Genomic DNA, 22,155 nt, shown 5'->3' with positions numbered 1-22,155 from the left:
GTCTCCGCTCAGTCTCCTCTTCTTAAGGTTAAACAACCCCAGTTCCCTCAGCCACTCCTCATAAGACTTGTTCTCCAGCCCCTTCACCAGCTTCGTTGCTCTTCTCTGGACACGCTTCAGAGCCTTAACATCCTTCTTGTAGCGAGGGGCCCAGAATTGAACACAGTATTCGAGATGCAGTCTCACCAGTGGCCTCTTCTCCCACGTAACAAGTAATAGGAATAGGAGAAATGGCCTGAAGTTGCACCAGGGCAGGTTTAGATGAGATCGTAGAATCATAGAATGATTTGGGTTGGAAAGGACCTTAAAGATCATCCAGTTCCATCCCCCCCCTGCAATGGGCAGGGACATCTCCCACCAGACCAGGCTGCTCAGGGCCCCATCCAACCTGATTTTGAACACTTCCAGGGACGGGTCATCCACAACTCCCCTGGGTAACCTGTTCCAGTGTCTCACCACCCTCATTGTGAAGAATTTCTTCCTAATGTCTAATCTAAATCTTCTCCCTCCAATTTAAAGCTATTCCCCCTCATCCTATCACCACATGCCCTTGTAAAAAGTCCCTCCCAAATTTCTTTACCAAAACAGTGGTGAAGCATTGCCACAGCCTACCTAGGGGAGTGGTCAAGTCTCTTCCCTGGAGGTGATCGAAAGCGTGTAGAGATGGTACTTTGTGACATGATTTACTACAGACAGTGGTGTTGGGCTGACAGTTGGACTGGATGATGTTAGAGGTCTTTTCCAACCTTTATGACTCCATGATTCTACAGTCATGGCAATTGAGAGCAATCCCTGCTGTACGTAGCTCCCTGGTCAAAGCCAGTTCTGTGTTCCTAACACTCTTGTGCATGGCCGTAGTAATTAATACAGTCACGACCTTGAAGCCTAATTACTCAAAGTCACAGTAAAATGCAGAACCTCAGGCAGGTTGGAGGTGACATATGAGAGGCAGTCTGCTGTGTGACTGTGACTGCAGTGCCTGTGTGCCCACAGTGCTTTTCTTGTGTTCGTTTTCTGTTAGACAGAGTCTACTTCATGATCTCCTTTATAGGGTGAGAAACCTGGTGGCAAGCTGCAAAACTCTAATTGCTCAGTGTGGAGATTGCTTGGAGGGATTCTTAACATCTGGTTTGAGAATCAGCTGATTTAATAAATGGTTTTGCCAAAGCAGAATAAATTGCTCCCAGCACATTCCTGCCTTGGTTCCTGCTACATCTTAGCCATAAGACACCTTGAGGTGACCTTACACTGCCCTAAGCACCTTGTCCTGAATTCAGCACAGGAGGCTGAACTAGAGACCTGCGGTGCCTCTTCCAACCCAGAGGAGTCTGAGGCTCTGGATGAAGGGTAGCCAGGACCTCTAGAGGCTCCCCTAGCAGAGGGTGGCTGTCTCAGCAGCAGAAAAAAAAAAGGACAAATAAATAAGATGGAAAACAGCTTATCTGAAAGGGAAAATCTTCATTTCTAGTAGCTAAGAACCATCAGGGAAAACGAGGCACAACTGTAAGAAGAAAACCATGACAATTAATTTGGTTTAGGAGTAACTTTGTGGTTCCTCACTAAGGTAGAATCATGGTACAGTAGAGCCAGGCCAGCCCCAGTGCCAGCAGCTAGAATCAGGGGACAGGGAGGAAACTTTCCAAAACGGACTGCAGATGTCTGTTTTTTTTCTGATTTTTTCTAATACATTGAAATTCACTTTGCAGATAAATGACTGAATTAAACTAAGTGATTAACATACTCACTCTTGCATAAATCTTCCTCATCCCTTTACTATCAATTTAAATGTTACTTTGCATTTTCTGAGTGTCAACATACATAATCAGTCTTGACTTCCTTTTGAAAAATATCAATAAAATAACAGCTTCTGCCGTCAGATTCTGGCACAGTTCCCAGTTATGGAGCTACTTGAAACAACATTTGTCATTGCTAAAACTCCTTTTTAATAGAAGACAAAATAGGGCATAGAAGTTTAACTGCTGCCCTCTTTTGGGTAGGATAATTACTGCTTATCTCTGTCGAGATACTCTACCACCAACACGTACTGAATTATCTCATTCAGTGGAGGAATGGTTTTGTACCTAGCACAATATCCTATAATACCTCAGATTCCAGATGCTGTTTGCACCTCCCTTTACAATTAGAATCATAGAATAGTTTGGGTTGGACAGGACCTTAAAGATCATCCAGTTCTAACCCCCCTGCGATGGGCAGGGACATCCCACTAGATCAGGCTGCACAAGGCCCCATCCAACCTGGCCTTGAACACCTCCAGGGATGGGACAGCCACAGTTCCCTGGGCAACCTGTGCCAATGCCTCACCACCCTCAGCGTGAAGAAATTCCCTTATGTCTAGTCTAAATCTGCCCCTCTCCAGTTTATACCTATTGCCCCTAGTCCTATCACTACAAGTCTTCGTGACCAGTCCTTTCCCAGCTTTCTAAGATCCCCCTCCAGGTACTGGAAGGTCGCTATAAGATCTCCTTGGAGCCTTCTCTTCTAGAGGCTGAACAAGCCCAACTCTCTCAGCCTCTCCTCCTATGGAAGGTGCTCCAGCCTTTTGATCATCCTTGTAACCCTCCTCTGGACCTGTTCCAACAGCTCCATATCTTTCTTACGTTGAGGATTCCAGAACTGAACACAATACTCCAGATGAGGTCTCACAAGAGAGGAATAGAGGGGCACAACCCCCTTCCTTGACCTGCTGGCCATGCTTCTTTTGATGCAACCCAAGATACAGTTGGCCTTCTGGGCTGCGAGAGCACATTGCCGGCTCACATCGAGCTCCTCATCAACCAGCACCGCTAATTAACAGTGGCTTTTCTACGCAGGACTTCTGCAGTCAGTGACAGCGTCCGTGTCTCCCCTTTCTTTTTCTACGGTTCTCATGGGCACTGAACAACTCTGGGCTGCAGCACGCTGTGGATCACAAACTCATTGTCAGCATGAGTTTTAATTGCTTTCAGAATACCAGATATGTTGTCGTGTAATCCCTCCAGTCTCCATTTGCTTTTGGCTTCACTTTTGTCACTGAGGTTAGGCAGAGGAGATGCAAAGGCTTGTCACTAGGATTGTTTTTCCCTTCCCCATCATGGTTCTGCTCTCCCTAACAGACTCTTTAGCAGTGGGTTGAGAGATGGATGTCGCCTGTGTGATATCTTTGAAAGGACCCGAAACTCAGTTCCTAAAAGGTGCTTACATGTATTTGATTTCTTAGTTTTCTCTTGCCTCCTCCTGGAAACTCTCAGGTTGCTGCACAGATACCACAAAATACCACAGATACCACAGATACCTCTGAGTCCAAATCCTATTGAGTCCCTGAATTCATGGGATAAAGACACCCAGACTTGCTCCTGCAAGATGCTGAGGGTCCTTCTTTAAACTGGTGTTAGACTGGCACGAAACAAGATCCTTAACCAAGACAAAGGGGTGCTTACCTGACAATCAGAACCCTTTTTTGTTAGACGTGTTCTAGGTATCTCTAAGGCAAAGGGTGGCTAATTGTGTCTTGCTGATGAGGGTACAGGAGTGGTGTGTAAGTTAAAGTTTCTGCTTCAGAGCAAGATTTTTCAGTTCCTTTCTTTCATATCTGAGGGCAGATGCTGTTGTATAACCTGTACAAATTTATATGGGTTTTTTGCAAGAGATTTTTTTTGGCAAGTGCGTGTTTTCAACTTCTAAAGGAGTCTTATTAACTGCAAATGGAGTTGGTCCCTCTCTAGCTTAATATTGCTATGTATAAAAGATAAAACATCTTTAACACGTGAAATCAAGAGAGCTTCCATGATACGATTGCCAGCAGTCTGATGAGATGGACTGTCATAAGAGGGGTAAGAGAGACCTCTGGGACCAGGAGGGGCATAGGTCCAACATGAGTCTCTCTCCCACCTCCAGCCACGAGGCCACTCACTACACAAAAGCAAAAGCAGCTTCCTATTTGTTTGCAGGTGACAATGCTGGGCTTTGGGTGTCTACTGCCCACAAACAGATGCATCTGTCTGGTCAGAGGTACCCAATGGGTGACATAAATGGTTTTTTTCTCTGTATCAGACTCGTCTGTCTCAGATAGCGTCCTCAACAAAGGACTGTATTTACTATAAGCTTCTAATAAGACACCCAGTTCACCCTAAAAAACATTTATGGGACCTGGCTGTGTAATTTTCAGCTATAGAAGGTAAGCTGTAGACAGATTTTTGGAAAATGCAGGACACACAGAATTGACTGAGTTGAAAAATGCCCTTGAAGGACCTTGAAGAAGCAGATAACAGAAAAACATTGCTGGGAAAGTCCTTAAAATACCTGTGGAAAGCACCAAAGACAGAAGAACAAGAAACACTTGTAGTCTTCCGATACCCAAAGAAGGAATGGGGGTTGCACGTGAACAGCGTGTGATCAGTGGCCTCTTAACCAGGTATTTTGTAGTTTGAGCGCACGGACGGTTGTTACTAACCAATCAGATAACGCCAAAGTTTTGTATTCAGCAGAGTTGTATAAAAGCGGCCTGCCTTTGCAATAAAGGGTCTTCTGTTAACACAAGTTCAGGAGTTCGTGCCTCAATCTCCTCAGTTCTGACACCACAGTTCAGGCACTGACATCTCTTTTGTTGATCTACTCTCAGCAATCTTTAACGCTGGGGTCTGGATGTCCTCAGCAGCCGCTGACAATAACGAGAGCTGAGAGCACCTCCTGGTCTCACAAGATTAAGTGCTAACCTTAATAAATGGTGATCTAAACATTCCCAGTCCAGCAGCCAAGGAGAGGAAAAATACTCTGGAAATTTAATTTAATCTCTCAGGATGAGCGTCCCATGTGGGTCTCATCCTTACCAAACTTTGAGGAACCGACTGATAGAGAGCTAAAATCTCATCTTAAACCTGATCCCTTTTGACCCTGTCCAGTCTTCATGTAACTGTGACCAAGTTAAAGGCATAAAGACTTTTTGTTTGCGATGTTTACCACCTTGTGAACTTGACAGAGAGGACTTGGCACTTAGTTGCTGTCAAGCCCAAGGGTAATCATGTCCTACGAGCTTGATGTGTTGGGAAAGCATTTTATAGAGTTAAACGTAATAACAAGAATTCCCAAACCCTGTAAGAAACAGGAGCCAAAGGTCAGCTCTTCCACACACTGCAGTGGTCAGGCATGCGGTTGGTAGGGGCCATCTTGTGGTAGGACGCTCATAAAGTAATTTTATAACTGTCCATAAGGAGATGCAATTTGAGCCTGCCTTGACCTTTTCTTGGATACTGATAGTGTTTCAGGAACTGAAAAATGAAGATGACTATGTGATAACTCTTTGCACTAAATGCAGACTGGGCAATGGCCTGCAGTCATGTCCCAGCAACAGGCTGAACTGGGCTGCAAAGAAAAGTGAATTTTCATGTTTTCTAGGCAGATTTTAGAAATTTCTCCAGTTTTAACCTTAACTGCTTGGCAGTTTAATAAATGGTGTTCAAGGATAAATCTTAAAGAAATACTATACTTATGACAACTCCATAGAAAGGCTAAAACAAAAATAAAACAAATTTGTTACCTACAGTCAGAGTCATCATCTTCACACCAGAGCAGAGTAAAGCAGGCTGTTGTACAGCCAGTTGAAGAAGTAAAACTAGTGGTGTCAGACCTAGAAACCTTCCAAACTGTGATGGAGATGCTCTGCTGCTGTGTATTTTGGACAAAGCACAAGGACCCATGCAGCTCAGCTTCCTTTGAAGAAGAGTCAAAACAACTGTCACCTCATCCACTGTTTCAATACAGGATGGCGGATGATGTGATTGAGAGCAGCCCTGCAGAGAAGGACTTCGGGGTGCTGGTCGATAAGAAGCTCGACACATGCCGGCAGTGTGCGCTCACAGCCCAGAAGGCCAACTGTATCCTGGGCTGCATCAAGAGAAGTGTGGCAAGCAGTGTGAAGGAGGTGATTCTGCCCCTCTATTCCTCTCTTGTGAGACTCCCATATGGAGTATTGTGTCCAGTTCTGGAATCTTAAACATAAGAAGGATATGGAGTTGGAATGGGTCCAGAGGAGGCCTACAAGGATGATCGGAGGGCTGGAGCACCTCCCATATGAGGACAGGCTGAGAGAGTTGGGCTTGTCCAGCCTGGAGAAGGCTTCAAGGAGATCTTATAGTGACCTTCCAGTACCTGAAAGGGGCTACAAGAAAGCTGGGAAGGGACTGGTCATGAAGATTTGTAGTGATAGGACGAGGGGCAATGGGTATAAACTGGAGAGGGGCAGATTTAGACTAGACATAAGGAAGAATTTCTTCACTGTGAGAGTGGTGAGGCACTGGCACAGGTTGCCCAGGGAAGTTGTGGCTGCCTCATCCCTGGAGGTGTTCAAGGCCAGGCAGGATGGGGCCTTGGGCACCCTGATCTAGTAGGATGTGTCCCAGAGTATTTGGAGTAGAGAAACTGGATGCACTCCCTCTAAATGAAGGCAGATTTAATTGAAGGAATGGTTGAAAGAAAAAAAAAAAGAAATTTGCGTGTTCTCAAACAAAAGTTAATGCAGCTGCCACTATTATACTAAGATTCCAACAACACTGTAGAAAGATGACTGATACATACAGCTATGTTGGAGCTGGTACGTCGGCCTCCAGTGTATTTCCTGCCAATTTGGTAATAGCCACTTCCTGGCTAATAAACACAGTCTCAGAGTTTATTTGCCTTAATCACCTTGGCCTTCCGCTGCAGAGTTCATCCAGCCCCAAACAATGCTATTACATTTCTTTTTTTGCTTTTAGACCCATTCTGATGTCAGAACTACAGCTGGCAAAGGAACAGGATGGAGGACATTGCAATGCTGGATCTCAGCAAAGGGAGCTACTGCTGGTGGTGTTGCTTGAAGTGTTGAAATGTTCCTGTGTTGGATCCTACAGACCTGCTATTGCCTGTTGTGTTTCTTTCCATTTTCAGCTTGTCAGCACCAATCCACATTTTACTTCGATTACTCTGGGTTATTCCTATACGCGGCTGCAGACAATGGGTTGTACCTATGGTAGCAAATAAAACAAATTCTGTATAGCTTTGAAGAATGGAGGGAGTCTACCACTACCTGAAAGGAGGTTCTAGCAAGGTGGGTGTTGATCTCCTCCCAAGTAATAAATGATAGGACAAGCGGAAGTGGCCTCAAGTTGTGCCAGAGGGGGTTCAGACTGGATGTTAGGAAAAATTTCTTCACCAAAAGGGTTGTTAAGCACTTCAGCAGGCTGCCCACAGAAGCAGTTGGGTCACCGTCTGTGGAGGGATTTAGAAGACATGCAGATGTTTCATTTGGAGACATGGCTTAGTGGTGGTCTTAGCAGTGTTAAGTTTATGGTTGGACTTGATCTTAAAGGTCTTTTCCAATCTAAATGATTCTGTGATTATATGAGTTAAATCAGCAGCAACAGAACAAGAAAACACAGTCATAATTTGACTCATGTCACATTTACTGTCCCAACAGAAAACCTCCTTCAGCATTTAGTTCAAAGCATAAGTCCTTTGAATGCACGATAGTAACAAACCAAATCGAACTCAGCATAATACATTTTTGTTACATATACAATATTTCTCCCTCCTTTATCTATATGAAATGTCATGTTTAGATTATACCATTCTTTCTCTCTAAGACAACGCAAAGGGCAAATTTTAGTCAATATTTCCATGCAGAAAATGGCATTTCTAAGCCTTGGAAATGTCTGACTCCACTGCATTTTACTGTGCCACCCTGAAAAATTGACCTCTCTGCTTGTCTTGAACAACTGGAGTCTGAGAAAAATCATCCTCTGAGTAAATCATCAATAATACTATTTTTGAGGCCAACAAAACTGTTTATTTCAGTCGTGCTAGTCATTTATGCAGACTGTTTACTCTGATGCTCACTTTCAAGTCTCACGTTACATAGAATTACAGAAAAATGTGCTGGCAGATGCTGCAGCTAAGAATAACGTGAAACAGTCAGGTGATTTGCACAAGGAAAACTTTTGCTTTATGTTTTCCTATTTGGGAATATCTTCCTGATGGCGAATTATCAATAAATTACCAAGATGCTTTTTCAATTAAAAATATCAAAATAAACTGTCAGGGCATTTACAAAAGATGTGTAGAGACTGATTAAAAATTAGTATTGGTGCCTTCATTTCTCCAAAGCAGGATCCTTACCTGCTCTTTTCGATTGTACGGGACAATTAGCCTCAATGTTTAAATTTTACATTGGTTTCTTGCTCACCAAGGTGTTTTTTTTATTCAGGGTTAAGCTGGCTTTAAACTTGTTTTTTCTCATATGTTAAATTAATCTAGGAAATTCATTATCTAGCAGGCTTCTAAGAGTAATATCCTTCAAATCCTCAAACCAAACTCAATCCAACCCCTGAGGAGTAAGAGTGACTCTGTCAATCCAAGCATATTTTCAAAAGCATATCACCATAATATGATTGTTGTTCTTTCCTCATTGAGTAGCATTATGAGGGGCAAACTAGACTACTAATTGGGCTGCTGGTTACCAAAAGCATGATTTGATGTTCAGCACCTCTACTACCTGAATACATGCTAAGAGCTCACCTTCTATTCTTACTGCATTGACTTTTCAGCCCTTTGGGCTTCTCCTCACAAGGGAGAGGAACAGACTTTCATCTCTCCTATCTGGTGACAAATGACAGGACCTGAGGGAATGGCAGGAAGATGTGCCAGGGGAGGTTTAGGTTGGACATTGAGAAAAGGTTCTTCACTCAGAGGGATGTGGAGCACTGGAACAGATCCCAGTGAAGCAGTCACTGTGCAAAGCCTGACGATGTTCAAGAAACATCGAGTTGGAACTGGATGATGTTTAAGGTCCCTTCCAACCCAAATTATTCTATGATTCTATGATTCAAATATTGGGGTTGTCCTATGCAGGTACAGGAGTTGGACTCAATGATCCTTGTGGGGTCCTTCCAACTCAGGACATTCTATGATTCTATGAATCTGTGATCTTCCCAGGGCAGGTGTTTATGTGATCAGGGGAAGTTACTCTTGCTGAAAAGTAAATCAAGAGAAATGCTAGATTATTTTTTCCAGCTTCCAGAAAGCTTCCCAGCACGGGGCAGCCTCACAAATGCTTAGGCCAGAACAGTGCAGGAGGCCTTGGAGAGGAAACAGAGACAGGATCAAAACAGTGTTGTTTGGATTTGTGTAGGTGAGGACTAAGCTAATGGTGAGCCCATTGAAGCTATGCTTGACATTTCTGCTGCTCCCCACCGCTCCTGCAATGCCCTCTCAGTTGTGCTGGCAAAATTGTGCAACTGGGCAGCAAACTTTAAGCAGAGAGCTCAGGACAAAAATTAAACCAGTAGAACAGCAGCTGCTAATTTTAGCTGGATTGATTTTCTGAACCACTTCAATGTATGGTGACATGGACGGTTGTGCCCCCATGGTGAAGGAGCACAGGAAACTGAGGGGGTGGAAGGATGAGGTCAGGATGGCAGGGTGGGGACTGCCTGGAAAACGTCTGTGTAACCATAATGAGACTGGCTCTGTCACTGCAGGAAAATTCATGAGTATAGTCTGGTCTGTCATGAATCATAGAATCATAGGATCATAGAATAGTTTGGGTTGGAAGGGACCTTAAAAATCATCTAGTTCCAACCCCCTGCCATGGGCAGGGACACCTCCCACTAGACCAGGCTGCCCAAGGCCCCATCCAACCTGGCCTTGAACACCTCCAGGGATGGGGCAGCCACAACTTCCCTGGGCAACCTGCTCCAGCACCTCACCATCCTCATAGTGAAGAAATTCTTCCTTATGACTAGTCTAATTCTGCCCCTCTCCAGTTTATACCCATTGACCCTCGTCCTATCCCCACAAGCCTTTGTAAACAGTCCCTTCCCAGCTCTCTTGTAGCCCCCTTCAGGTACTGGAAGGTCACTCTAAGGTCTCCTCGGAGCCTCCTCTTCTCCAGGCTGAACAAACCCAACTCTCTCAGCCTGTCCTTGTATGGGAGAAGCTGAAGGAATTGTCCATTTACTTCCCCAAAATAGAACACCGATTCTTCTGGGCCAAAGGAAAACCTAATCAAGGTAAAACAGCTTGAAGGATTTATCCCCTAGTTCCTCCAGGCTGTCATATCAGAGGCAGAGTGGCAGTAAAAGGATTTACTGATCATTTTCTGCTGTTAAAGTCATTGGGTTGGTCATCAAAGTAGGCACTGACTACCCTGTCAGACCTCAAACAAAGTCAGTGGAAGCCCTAGGAAGGGCTGGGTAAATAAATAGGAGCTGGGCACATGCCTGGGATGGGGTTATAATTTGAATATTGTATACAACTGCTTGAGACTTACAAGGACTTTCTGCAAGATGAAAAAAATAAAAGGAATTCCTGTTCTGAATTCAATAGAAGGATTAGGAACTTCTTTTGAGTTGTTTCCATGAAGTGCCCTATGCAGAGCTGATTCTAGCACTAAGACAATCTGCAGAAAAGCCCCTGAGGGGCTGCTGCTGGAAAACAGAGATGGTATTTCTGCAAAGGGGCATGTCTAGGAGTGGAAAGCCTATAAATAGACTCAATTTTAATACTGTCACAAATGGCTTGAGAACAAAAAGAAGAGTACACTAATGAAATCTCCAAATAGTATTCAGGCACATTCAGTAAAAGACTATTAACAGCACTGTAAAAGGAAAAATTAGATGATTGCTGCATAGAGTGATAGAAATGGCATGAAGGTTTTTACTGTAAAACTTCCTGCTGTAATGTATGTATGTACGTGGATCAGGTGATTTTGGGATGACTAAACCACTAAAATGAAGCCAATATGAAACTAGTGGAGGAAATTTTATAACCTTGATCCATGCAATTCAAACAGAGCTACAAAAAAAAGCAATGCCCTTGTAAAACATAGCCTGGAGTATCACCATTCTGGCGAGCATTTTTTTGTGATAAATCAACTTGGGTTATAACATGAGAAGTGCTATTTATGTGAAGGAACTTATTTATGGGAAGAAAACTCTCCTAATTACGTGTGAACTCACAAAATGAAAAATAAGGGCAACAGAACTTTCTAAATATATTTAGAATAAACATGTGGAAGGAAGATTAATTGGGATAAGGAACAATATCTATTCCTGTGCCAGCAAGCTGGCAGCAAATAGAGTGAAAGTAAATAAGCTGGAAGGCAGAAGGCTTTACAACTCCAAAAGCCAGACTCTGGAATAGCTGTTCAATAAGAGACGTGAGGATAAGAAACTTAACTCACCTTAGTCACTCACAACTTATGCGTGGCTGCACATGACTCTGCAATATGAAAGGCTTAAACTTAGAACTGTAAGGCACTTCTGATTTATCGTATTCCTCTCACAGATTATACACAACCTTTTTCCTGGTTGACTTCATTAGGCTGTTATAGATCTGGTCATACCAACCATCCAGATGGGCTCTAGGAGCCTCTGCTAAAGCTAGCAAATATTTGGATATCTGGTATAACTGGAGCTGCTAAAGCATCTTTCTAACATCTCAACACACGGGGAAAATTAATACTATTTTTTTTATCCAATAAAACAGTCAAACACACCTCAGACTAACAAGAAGAGTTCATTTTTAATAGTGCAGTGTTGCAGGGGCCAGCAGAGAGCTGCAAAACTGAGGTGAGACTTTAACTAGCACGGCAGCTGCTTTCTACTACTTGCCTCTTTTGTATATGGAATAGAAATACAGAGAAACTAAGTGACGAGTCCTGTGGCATATTTCTGCTGTAACTTCAGGAGTTAACCACGCTTAGATCGCCTATGTCCAAATAACTAATGGAACTTTCTCTACTGCAATTGATTTCTTTACATGGCACACGCCTGTGGCAATTGTATAGAAGACAGGTCAGCTGAGTCCTTAGCTTGCTTTTCCCTGACTGCCTTCAAAAGATGAAATGGGTGGATGATGAATCAACTTTCAAGTAGTTCATGGTATTTCTGCAGCCAGGAGCAAAACTTTTAGGCAAAAGTTCTCAGCTTGAGCCAGAGCTGCTTAAGTGGAAACCTCCAAAGTAGTATAGCAGTGTTCCCAAATACTACGAGTAAAACAAGTGTACATATGTACGTGTCTATGTGTGTGTGCAAAGGCATGTGTGCACGTGTTTCTGTGGTTTAAGCTGCAAATGGTTCTTGGCACCTTCTACTGTCAGCTAGCAGAGATGTTTCCCCTGTTGCCCCTGTCCAAACCCCACTCTTTTGTACCTCTACAGCACACAGGGACAGTTAGACATCCTGATATAACATGAAGACTGTTAAATCTCAACTAAGGGTCTTGTTGAGGACTTCCACTTAGATCCTTGCATTTTATGCAGGACCAGTGAGATCTTGGCTGTGACTCGTAAGCCACTAAGAGGAAAGAAAAGCCACTCCTAAGCAAATGGCCTTGGGAATAAACTATTAGGAGTACGAAGCCCTTTGCAGCCTTCTGCAGGACCAGAAGAGAACAATCTCAGAGGAGAGATGAAAGCAGCAGTCCTATAATCTATGCTAATCAAAAGAATGATTTATTCTTGAGTGAGAGACCCTTGTACGAAACAAGTAAGAGTTCAGAGACAGTAGCCTAAAATACTGGTGCTGCATTGATCCCTTTTGGGGTGGCAAGCTTGCTTTCATAACAGTCTTGAGACGAAAGAGACAGTAAGCTGGCAACCTGAGTTGGCATTTTGTGTGCTTGAATATAGATATCTGCTGCATGAAGATTTTTAAGTGCTTCTTACAGACAAAATGAAACAGGCCAGCATAAGCTATCATCCTACCATTTAACACTCCAGTAAAGTATTCCCAAATACCACAGAAGACCATGGTAGAGGCAACACAGAGGCCATGTGAAGGAAAGCATACACGCTTCCAAACACTTAGTGTGAACTACTGCCGATAAACTTCCAAATATGAGTGAGTCATAAGCAACATGTTCTGGTCAACCAGTCATAAATCCTAAAGATAACTTTGAAGATCAAAATAGCTAAATTTAGTGAGTATTACTGCTCACCTCCCCTTTCTCAGCACACTGAAGTGCTAACCGACATGGTGGTTGCTTCACAAGCAGAGCCAGGAAGATATGGAACATTAGCAGATACAAAAATAAATACAGCACATTTCCTATAAAACAGTTAAAACACTCACTTGTTTTAAACAATGCTTAAGCTCATCCTATTACAGGAATGTGTCACAAGATGCCAGAAGTCTAGATCTAGTAACGCCATTCACCTACCCTACCTGTTTTTCTTCTGCTGACATTTTGTCTCCTAGTGTCAATCATATCTACTCCAACATAATGCTTTCCTTGAGAAAAGCCAGGTTAAGTGAGAGGTATGTGCCTCTACTGGGTGGAATATTAGTTTAATAAATACTGCGTGTGACTCAGTCATCGGCATGTCTGACATCCTCCTGAATTCCCCTTCTGCAGGCTGTTGTTGTGGCTACACAACTGCCGCTCTGGGTGCGCCGGGGCTGCTCCTGGCCACTGTCACTCTTCATAGTTCTCACAGCGTCACAGGTAATGCACACACACAACTACACAAAGCACCATCTCTACAATCTTACTCTCACACCCTATATCTCTCTATATATACCACTGGCTAATATAGTTTGTACCTTCCTTCCAGTAAGAACCAGTCTTACAATGTAGCGGTTGTTCACTAAAATATCTAATATTTTACCTTTTCTCAGTTAAATTCACTTCTTACCCACTCCACTCCTAGTCAGAATTCATTCTTAACAAAATTAAGAACTTGATATTAATTACACAGATGACTAATCTAGCCTTGCAGCATTGCATAATGCATAATTGTAAGAAATTTACTGAAGAGCCAATGTCTAATTCAGAGTGTGAACAACCTGAAGGAACACTTCTTCAGACACCAAATAAATTTATTTTTAGTTAGCGCGATAAAGCTCTTATTGTCTTTACTTGCAGTTGTAGACCTTCATATTGCTACAAACAAACCCTGGAAACCAAGTCAAACCCGGAAATCAAGTCAAACTTCTTACAAAAAGACACATATCAAAAATATGAAGCCTTGTTTAAACTCCTCAGCAGAGCAATGCAAGAACAAGCAGGCAAGACAGGCACTCGCACAGAATTCCTAGAATCAGCTTAATTATTTTCATTCATCTTGTACTTCCTCAACAAGAAAAATAATGTTCCTACAGCAGACAAGCTGCTTCTCTCACAGAACTCTAAATTACAGTCAGATGTTAATTTATTCATGAAAAAAGACTGGGGAATAACAGGAAGAGCATCATTCTCTGCATCCCAAATGGAAGCAGGAGCAAGGGAGAAGTAGATGATGACTGCAGAGTCATCAGTCAGAAGCAAACACTCCGCGGGGCCATGGCAGGCTCTGACGTGCAGTCAGACGTCAGAGCTGTGAGGGAAAGGGTTGTTCTGAGATCCTCAATGAACATTAAGATGTATCATCATTGAGAAGGGAAATCTGCAGGCTGTATTTGTTTTATCAAACTAAGTATGTGTAAGTCTTCTCCGTTTATTAGTTCAAACATGGCCAAACACAAGCTGATTATTTGGTATGGGAAGAGACACTTTCCCATCAAAATTTTGCTTTTTCCCAAACTGTAAACCCATTTTCCAAATAAAGTAGCTTGCTGCAAAAGCCTCAATTTAATCTTTCAACTTTATTCTTCCTTAGCTTTGTTCTCAGAAGTGATTACCATTTTAGCATAGGCATATGTATTATTTAAGCTCGTTAACAGGCACTTTGCACAGAAGCCTATATTCCCAAAATTTTGAACTCTGGCCAACTTAAACACAGTTTAGCACTGGGTTCATAATATGGAAGCACTGCTAAGAGCACTGACTGGTGCCACCAGACTTGCTTATGATAATTTTGGCAGCAGCTTTTGCTCAAGAGGAGAATGGTAACTCATGTGCCTATGTAACTTGACTGAAGCCATTTGTATGAAAATCCAGCCAAGGTGTTGGAACGAATTAAGCATCATTGCTTGAAGTAACACTGCCAAGTAGTTCACACTGGTGGGAGACCTCCTCTGTCACTGGAGGTGAGCATCACAGCCTACCACAAATGGAACAGCTAGTCCTGGAGTCACTACTCTGAACAGACTTCTGCTATGCAGTAGTCAAAAGTCAGCAACAAACCAGAAACTATCGCAGGAATTAATTGCAGAATTTATTTGCAATTTGTTTGCAGAATTTATTGCAGGATTTGTTGCAGAAATCCAGCCAGTGAAGGTAAATGTTAGGAAAAAGTCGTCTGGGAAAGGAAGCAAACTAGATGTCCAGGCCAGAGAAATGAGGTCTACTGGAAAAAGAAGTGGCTATGTGGGAAGAGATCTCTTGAATGCATTTGGGAAACAGAGAGGAAACAGTCTTAAGAGCACCAACAAACCAAGAACAGGAAACAAATCAAGATGCACATCCTGATAGGAGACGATTGTTTTGAAAGCTTCTACCTAACCAATGATGAAAGATTAATTCCCCCCAAGCTTGCCATTTGCAAGCTAGCAATTGTCATTGTTTTCACACTAGTGATCCACTTCCCTACTGAGTTTGATTTCCTTAGCTGATCCAACTTAGTGCCCAGACACTTCTGTTCCCTTAGCCTAGATTTTGTCAGATGCTCCTAACTACAACAGGTCATTCCCAGTATTATTGCCTGCGTGCATAGGACTAATCAACTCATACTTGAAGAAAATCAAGAAGAACAAAAAAAACCCTAATTCATTATTGTTTTACTACAAACTGCTGGCTCGTTTTCCTTAATATTTGAATCTTCAGCCAAAACTAGCACTATTTGGATGTTTTCAGCTGTGGAATAAAATAAGCCAGAGAAGGACGGCCAGTGCAGGAAGCACAAGCTCCATTACCCACACCACTTTTTCTGGCAGTGAGTCCAAACACTTTGCACTATTTTATGAGTATTAATACTGTAAAAGAGAGAAGAATTAAGGAAAAATGCGATGCATCTTTTTTAGCCAACAGCAGAAATAGCTTCAGCATTCACTCTGACAAGATAAATGAGCAATCATCTTTTCTAAGGCTAGCCAAGAGAACAAGATTGTAATATAGCTGAGAGAACACATGACTACTTGGACGTGTTCATTTTTTCTGTAGATTAATCCATTCAGTCCTGCCACTGGAAATGAGGGCAAGATGCACTTGATGACAGTATGGTAAAATGCAAGGTTTTCTCTGCACATACTGTGAACATTTGTGAAAAGAGTGGATTTAAAGAACATGCTACTTCTAAAGTCTGCTCAAATAGACAGACAACTTCAGGGAGAGAAGGGAAAGATACAGACTGATCAAACCACTACGCCTGATGGGTGGATCCTGAGGTATCATGCCCTTTCCAAGGTGGAATAACCACCACAGCAGTACAAACTGTGGAGGATAGGAAAGGTGGACCATCTCATGGACAACAGTAAGACCACTCCATGAAGGTAGATAAGCTGGGAACTGAGGCTGACAACAGAACAAGCAGGGCAGTGTCCTCATCTGTGATTCTATGATTCTGAGATTCTATTACTCTGATGCTATGATTCTGTGATTCTATAATTATGACTGGAGAAGTGGGCCTGAGAGAACCTCATGAGGTTCAACAAGGCGAAGTGTGAGGTCCTGCACCTGGGTAAGGGCAATCCCTGTTTTCAGTACAGGATGGGGGATGATGTGATTGAGAGCAGCCCTGCAGAGAAGGACTTCAGGGTGCTGGTTGATGAGAAGCTCAACATGAGCCGGCAATGTGTGCTCCCAGCCCAGAAGGCCAACAATACCATGGGCTGCATCAAAAGAAGCATGGCCAGCAGGTCGAGGGAAGTGATTCTGCCCCTCTATTCCTCTCCTGTAAGACCTCGTCTGGAATACTGTGTCCAGTTTTGGAATCCTCAACATAAGAAGGATATGGAGCTGTTGGAATGGGTCCAGAGGAGGGCTACAAAGATGATCAGAAGGCTGGAGCACCTTCTCTAGGAGGACAGCCTGAGAAACTTGGGCTTGTTCAGCCTGGAGACAGCTCTGAGATCCTATAGTGACCTTCCAGTACCTGAAGGGCCTACAGGAAAGCTGGAGATGGGCTACTCATAAAGGCTTGTGGTGATAGGATGAAGGGGAACGCGTACGAACTGCAGAGGGCAGATTTAGACTGGATATTAGGAAGAATTTCTTCACAATGAGGACGGTGAGGCACTGGCACAGGTTGCCAAAGGAAGTTGTGGCTGCCACATCCCTGGAGTTGTTCAAGGCCAGGTTGGATGGGGCCTCGGGCAGCCTGATATAATGGGAGGTGTCCCTGCCCATGGTAGGGGGGTTAGAACTGGATGATCTTCAAGGTCCCTTCCAACTATTCTGTGATTCTACGAGACTATGTGATTCTATAATTCTATGATTCTGTGATTCTACGGTTATGAGAATATGAGATTCTGCGATTCCCTAATCTACCCTTCGCGGCATCCCCGGCACCCGAGGCCACCGCCAGGCTCCGTAACACGCGACCAAACCAAGCAACAACCAACCACCCCCGCAACACCGCTGCCGGTCACGTGGTGCTACCGGGGGCGGTGCCGTCGGCCATGTGGTGCTGCCGGGGGCGTGGCCGGCAGTCACTGGGCCTGTCGGGGCCGGGGTGAGGATCACGTGGTGCTGTAGGGGGTGGATCCGGCAGTCACATGGTGCTGTTGGGAGCGTGTCCGTCGATCACGTGATGCAGACGGGGGCGTGGTTGTCGGTCACGTGGTCGACAGGGGGCGGTGCTGGCGGTCACGTGCGGAGGCGCCGCTTCTCCGCGCGTCGCGCCCTGTGGCGAGCGGTGCCGGGCCCGGGATTGGCTGCGCGGCCGCCTCGTCCCAGAATGCAGCGGATGGCGCGTCATTGAACAGAGACCATGATGGCGGCAGCGGCCGGGGCCCCCGAGGTGATCGCGCAGCTCGAGAACGCGGCCAAAGTGCTGATGGTGAGCCTGGCGGACACCGGGAACCAGCGACCGCCTTCCCGCTCCCCGCATCCCCGGAGCTTCCGCCGCCCCCTGCGCCTCCCCCTCCGCCTCTTCCTGCATTCCCCTGCATCCCCCCGCGGGTCTACCCCACCTTCTCCTCCTCTTCCCGCATCTCCCCCGGTCGGTCTTCCCCCTCCTTCTCCTCCTCCCGCATCTACCCCCCTTGGGTCTCCCCTCATCCTCCTCTGGTATCTCCCCTCCCCGGCTCTCCTTCCCTTCTTCTCCTCCGCCACCCCCCCCCCGCGGGTCTCCCTTCTCCTCTTCTTCTTGCATCACTCCCTGTAAGTCTTCTTCCTCTCTCCTCCTCCCGCATCCCCCCCGGGCCCTCCTCCTCCTCACGCATCTCCCCCGACAGCTCTCCCCCCCCCTTTCCTCCTCCTGCTTCCCCCCCCGCAGTGAGTCTCCCCTTTCCTCCTCTCGCACCCCCCGTGGGTATCCACCCCCCCAGTAGGTCTCCCCCCTCCTCCTCCTGCATCCCTCCCCAGTGGGTCTCCTCCTTCCTTCTGCAATCCTCTCTCCTCCTCATGAGTTTTCCCTTCTCCTCCCGCATCCCCCTCCCCAGTGTGTCTCCCTCCTCCTCCCTCATCCCGTCCTGCGGGTCTTCTCCCCCTCCTCCTCTTGCATCCCCCCAGTGGTTCTTCCTCCTTCTCCTCCTGCATCTTCCTCAGCGGGTCTCGCCTCTCCTCTTCCTCTTGCATCGCCCTCCCCAGCAGGTCTTCTTCCTCCTCCTTCCCGGTTTCCACCACAGCTGTGCGTGCCAGCTGCTCCCCCTTGCCCCAGTGTCCCATTCTGTCCCCCCAACACCCGAGCGCCTGTATCGCTGTTGTCCACTCAAATTGTTGTTGAACAAGTCTTGGGGGAGGTCGTGCCCGGTGCCCAATTTCCCTCTCAGCGTGGGCAATGGGCACAGGCAGCAGTGTGGGCAGCACCACTCTCTTTCAGAGTTTTCCTCTCAGTGGAGCAATCAGAGCGAAGTGTTAAGGGCTGTTTGGTGTTCTGGTGTTTTCTTATCGGGCCACTGTTTGTTCTGAGTGTGAATGGCTTGTGTGTTCTTTTCCATAATTGCATGGAACCTCAGACTGATTGCATAGAATGTTTTCCATGATTGCATGGAAAAGAAAGTCCATACAGCAGAGATCACAACTGTGATGGGACAGATTCTATTGTTTGATTGGTTCTTTCGAAATCCCTTTAATAACGACAACTTACAAACTTTGTTCCTGTTGGAATCACATTTTGCAAAGATAAATTTCTTGGGGAAGGTTTTCAGCTGGACGTTTTTAGAAGGTCTGCAAGTAAGACCTCAGAAGGATGCAGGCCAATGTGCAGCTTCTCATCCAAAGCAACAAAACACTTTTCCAAGGATATGCAGCCAGGGTTTTTTAACACAGGTTCCTGATCCACCATGGGCGGTGGGCACTGGCAGCAGCATGGGGACTACTTTGACATTGCCGCAAACTGTGGGCTGAGTGCCGCACGCTTCCAGAGTTTTCCTTTCAGAGCAGCAAGGAGCAGCTGGAGTCTTGCAGCGCTGCCCTGATCTTTTCTTGTTGGTTTACTGTTCGTGCTCAGTGCCAATGTCTTGTGTGTTCTTTTCCATGATTGCATGGAAAAAAAAAGAATCCGTATGGCAAAGATCAGAACTGCAATGGAGCTAAATGGGCTGTGGCAACTGTTAAACAGGCAGATGTTAAAATATCTTGGTCATGCGTGCTTGGAAAAGTTTTTTGTTCCTTTGGATGACAAGCTGTGTATTGGCCTGCATCCTTCTCAGAGCAGAGCTTCTCAAAATGTGTTGCTGAAAGCCTCCCACACAAAGCTTATCTTAGCAAATGTAATACCACCGGAAATAAAGTTGTCCTTATTAAAGGGATTTCAAAAGAACCAAACAAATAGTAGGAGTTTACATGGTATGGATAATCAGTCAGTGGCCAGAGCCTGAACGATTGTGGTTTGATGTAGACAGAGTGGCCTGATCATAAAGCGACAGGTTGTTTTAGCTTTACTGAAAGCTGTCCTCATACATGTGTGTTACTCCTTGTGAAATCAAAGCCTGGAAAACAGTGACTGTGTTTCCAAACAGGAAAGCAAAGGTAGATAGCTTAGCACTCGCCCTTCTAGAAAAAAACCTTCTCAAGGTATGTCAAGTGATGCATTTTAAGCTTTAAGCTGCTTTTATTTCATGCGTGCCCTCAAAAAGTAACTGCGTAGATTGTTGGACAATCTCATAATGTCTGTGTATCTAAGTTATAAAAATAATGCAGTTGCTGTAATTACCAGAAGTGTTTGACTGCACTGGGAAAATTCGTAGTGAGTATTATTATGAGATGGAACATGTATGTGGAAGGAAGCTGGCAGCTAGGTAGTTTTCGATATCAAACTGAAAGCACTTGGAGTGGCATCTCCAAAGTTTTTAATCTGTGCTAGAAAACTTAACCTTACATGTGTTGGCATCGTTTTTCTAGCCTATTCCTGCTGCCACAGAGGGAAATGTGACTCTGTGTGAAGTTTCAGTAAATAAACATGTTAATAGAGTGAAAAGATGCAAGCCTTTTATGGTAACATGTGTGCTTCTGATGAGGAATAAGTTCTAAACTTGCTGGTAAAACTAAGTCTCAGGTCTGTAAGCACATGGTTGTAGGATCTTGTTGAATTTCTGCTCTCTCTCTCTCTCTCTCTCTCTCTCGCTCTCTAGCCTCTGACAATATGAAAACCGACTTGTTGTGGTCATTTGGTTTTCCTTGTTCTTTTTTCTTTTCTACAGCTGCTCTTGGAAGTCTCATAGGCACCGTTGAACTGACAAGAATTAGTTAGATGGCTCTCCTGGGGATGCTGCATAAACCAGATATTTACTAAAGCTGTCTATGAGGCTAAATACCCAGATTCAGACTTTAAGCTGTTTTAGCTCTAGAGGAGCTGTGAGGACTGCTTAGGGTTATCAGTCTGTGTTTCTTCTCAAAAATCATCAGGCCTTTGAAGTGACGAAGGAGAGAAGAGCAGCTCCGACACGTGTGCTGCTTTACAGAGGTGAATGTGAGACCCAAGAGACTGAAAGAGTTATGTACTTTGCTCCTGTTCTGTTGCAGTAGCAACTGTGGAAAAACAACAGCCAAGTTTCAGGACTGCATGTGGATGGTGATGATCTTAATTTAATTTAGCCAGAGGACTACACTGTTTGGTAAAATGCCTGCTTGGGGATGAGGGCAAAAAGTGACTGCGTGTGGTACTTGGGAGATGTGAACTGATCAAGGAAACTGATAGGGTCACTTGAAAAGGTATTAATGTAAAGCTCTGAGGACTTGGAGGAAGGTGGTGAACCTAGTCGTGGAGTTCATGAGTAGAGGCTGGCACCATGCAGTGAAGCCACTCTGGAGGCAATGGGAAAGGGGAGACCTAGGGATGGTCTGACAGCAGATGACCGTGAGTTTTAACAGGATGGGGAGTGGCAGGGAGATTCAGCAAGGTTTCCTTGTGGCAGCTGAGGCAGTAGTAATCCATGCAAAATACAGTTGTCTAGGGCAGCATCAAAGATGGTGCAATGTATCTGAGGGTGGAGCAGGGAGCAATGGTGGTTTATGTGATACTTGTCTTGTTTTCAAACTTAAATACTGAGCCTTGGGTAGAAAATAGACTAGAGGAATTCAGGCATGCTAATAAAAAACCCAGAATGTATTTAATTAACGTTCCTTCAGGGTAAGTATGGATTACCATGAGCTGTCTCAGTCATTAATAAGTATTTTCATAGTTCTTATTTTTTAATTGCTCTGGATTAGTTGGGTTTTCCTTTGGAAAACTACTTATTATGTACCAGATAAGAGATACATTAGTTCTGATTTCATAAATTGCTGATCTTGCTGGCCTTTGCTAACCATGGCATGCAGCGTATGAAAACTGGGAAGATTCCATCTGTTGTCTTAACAAGCTCCTCTACAGCTGTAGAGAACTGCTTTTCCTTTGTTACCAATAGCAGCTTTCATCAGGTTCTAGGTAGCCCATGTTCAAAAGGCTTAGTTTGGAAAATGATTGAAATTTGTTCTAATTTCCAAGAAATCTAATGGTGTTTACTTGGAGTAAGGTTCCCATAGTGCCCTGAAACTTAAAATGTGGAATGCTGTGCGATCATTCAGTGCCACAGGCTGATATACCTCTGACCTGTGTGACTTTGGCGTGGTGAAGACCATACATCAGCATCTGTATGAACTAAATGA

At 44.6% G+C, this 22,155-nt stretch overlaps 1 protein-coding gene across 2 annotated transcripts in view; it reads left to right on the top strand.

Moving 5' to 3' along the window:
- The first annotated feature begins 17,705 nt into the window (after positions 1 to 17,705).
- The window catches only part of XPO4 (exportin 4), an 83,584-nt gene continuing 79,134 nt past the window's right edge, over positions 17,706 to 22,155 (top strand). For both annotated transcript variants that reach the window (XM_054079008.1, XM_054079000.1), the window contains exon 1: positions 17,706 to 17,905. In XM_054079008.1, the coding sequence (XP_053934983.1) occupies positions 17,837 to 17,905 (69 nt within the window). In that variant the 5' untranslated portion in view covers positions 17,706 to 17,836. The remainder of the gene's footprint in view (positions 17,906 to 22,155) is intronic.

Source organism: Cuculus canorus, chromosome 1 (genome assembly GCF_017976375.1).
Source record: "Cuculus canorus isolate bCucCan1 chromosome 1, bCucCan1.pri, whole genome shotgun sequence".
NCBI classification, from domain to species: domain Eukaryota; kingdom Metazoa; phylum Chordata; class Aves; order Cuculiformes; family Cuculidae; genus Cuculus; species Cuculus canorus.
This window is presented reverse-complemented; position numbering and strand designations above follow the sequence as displayed.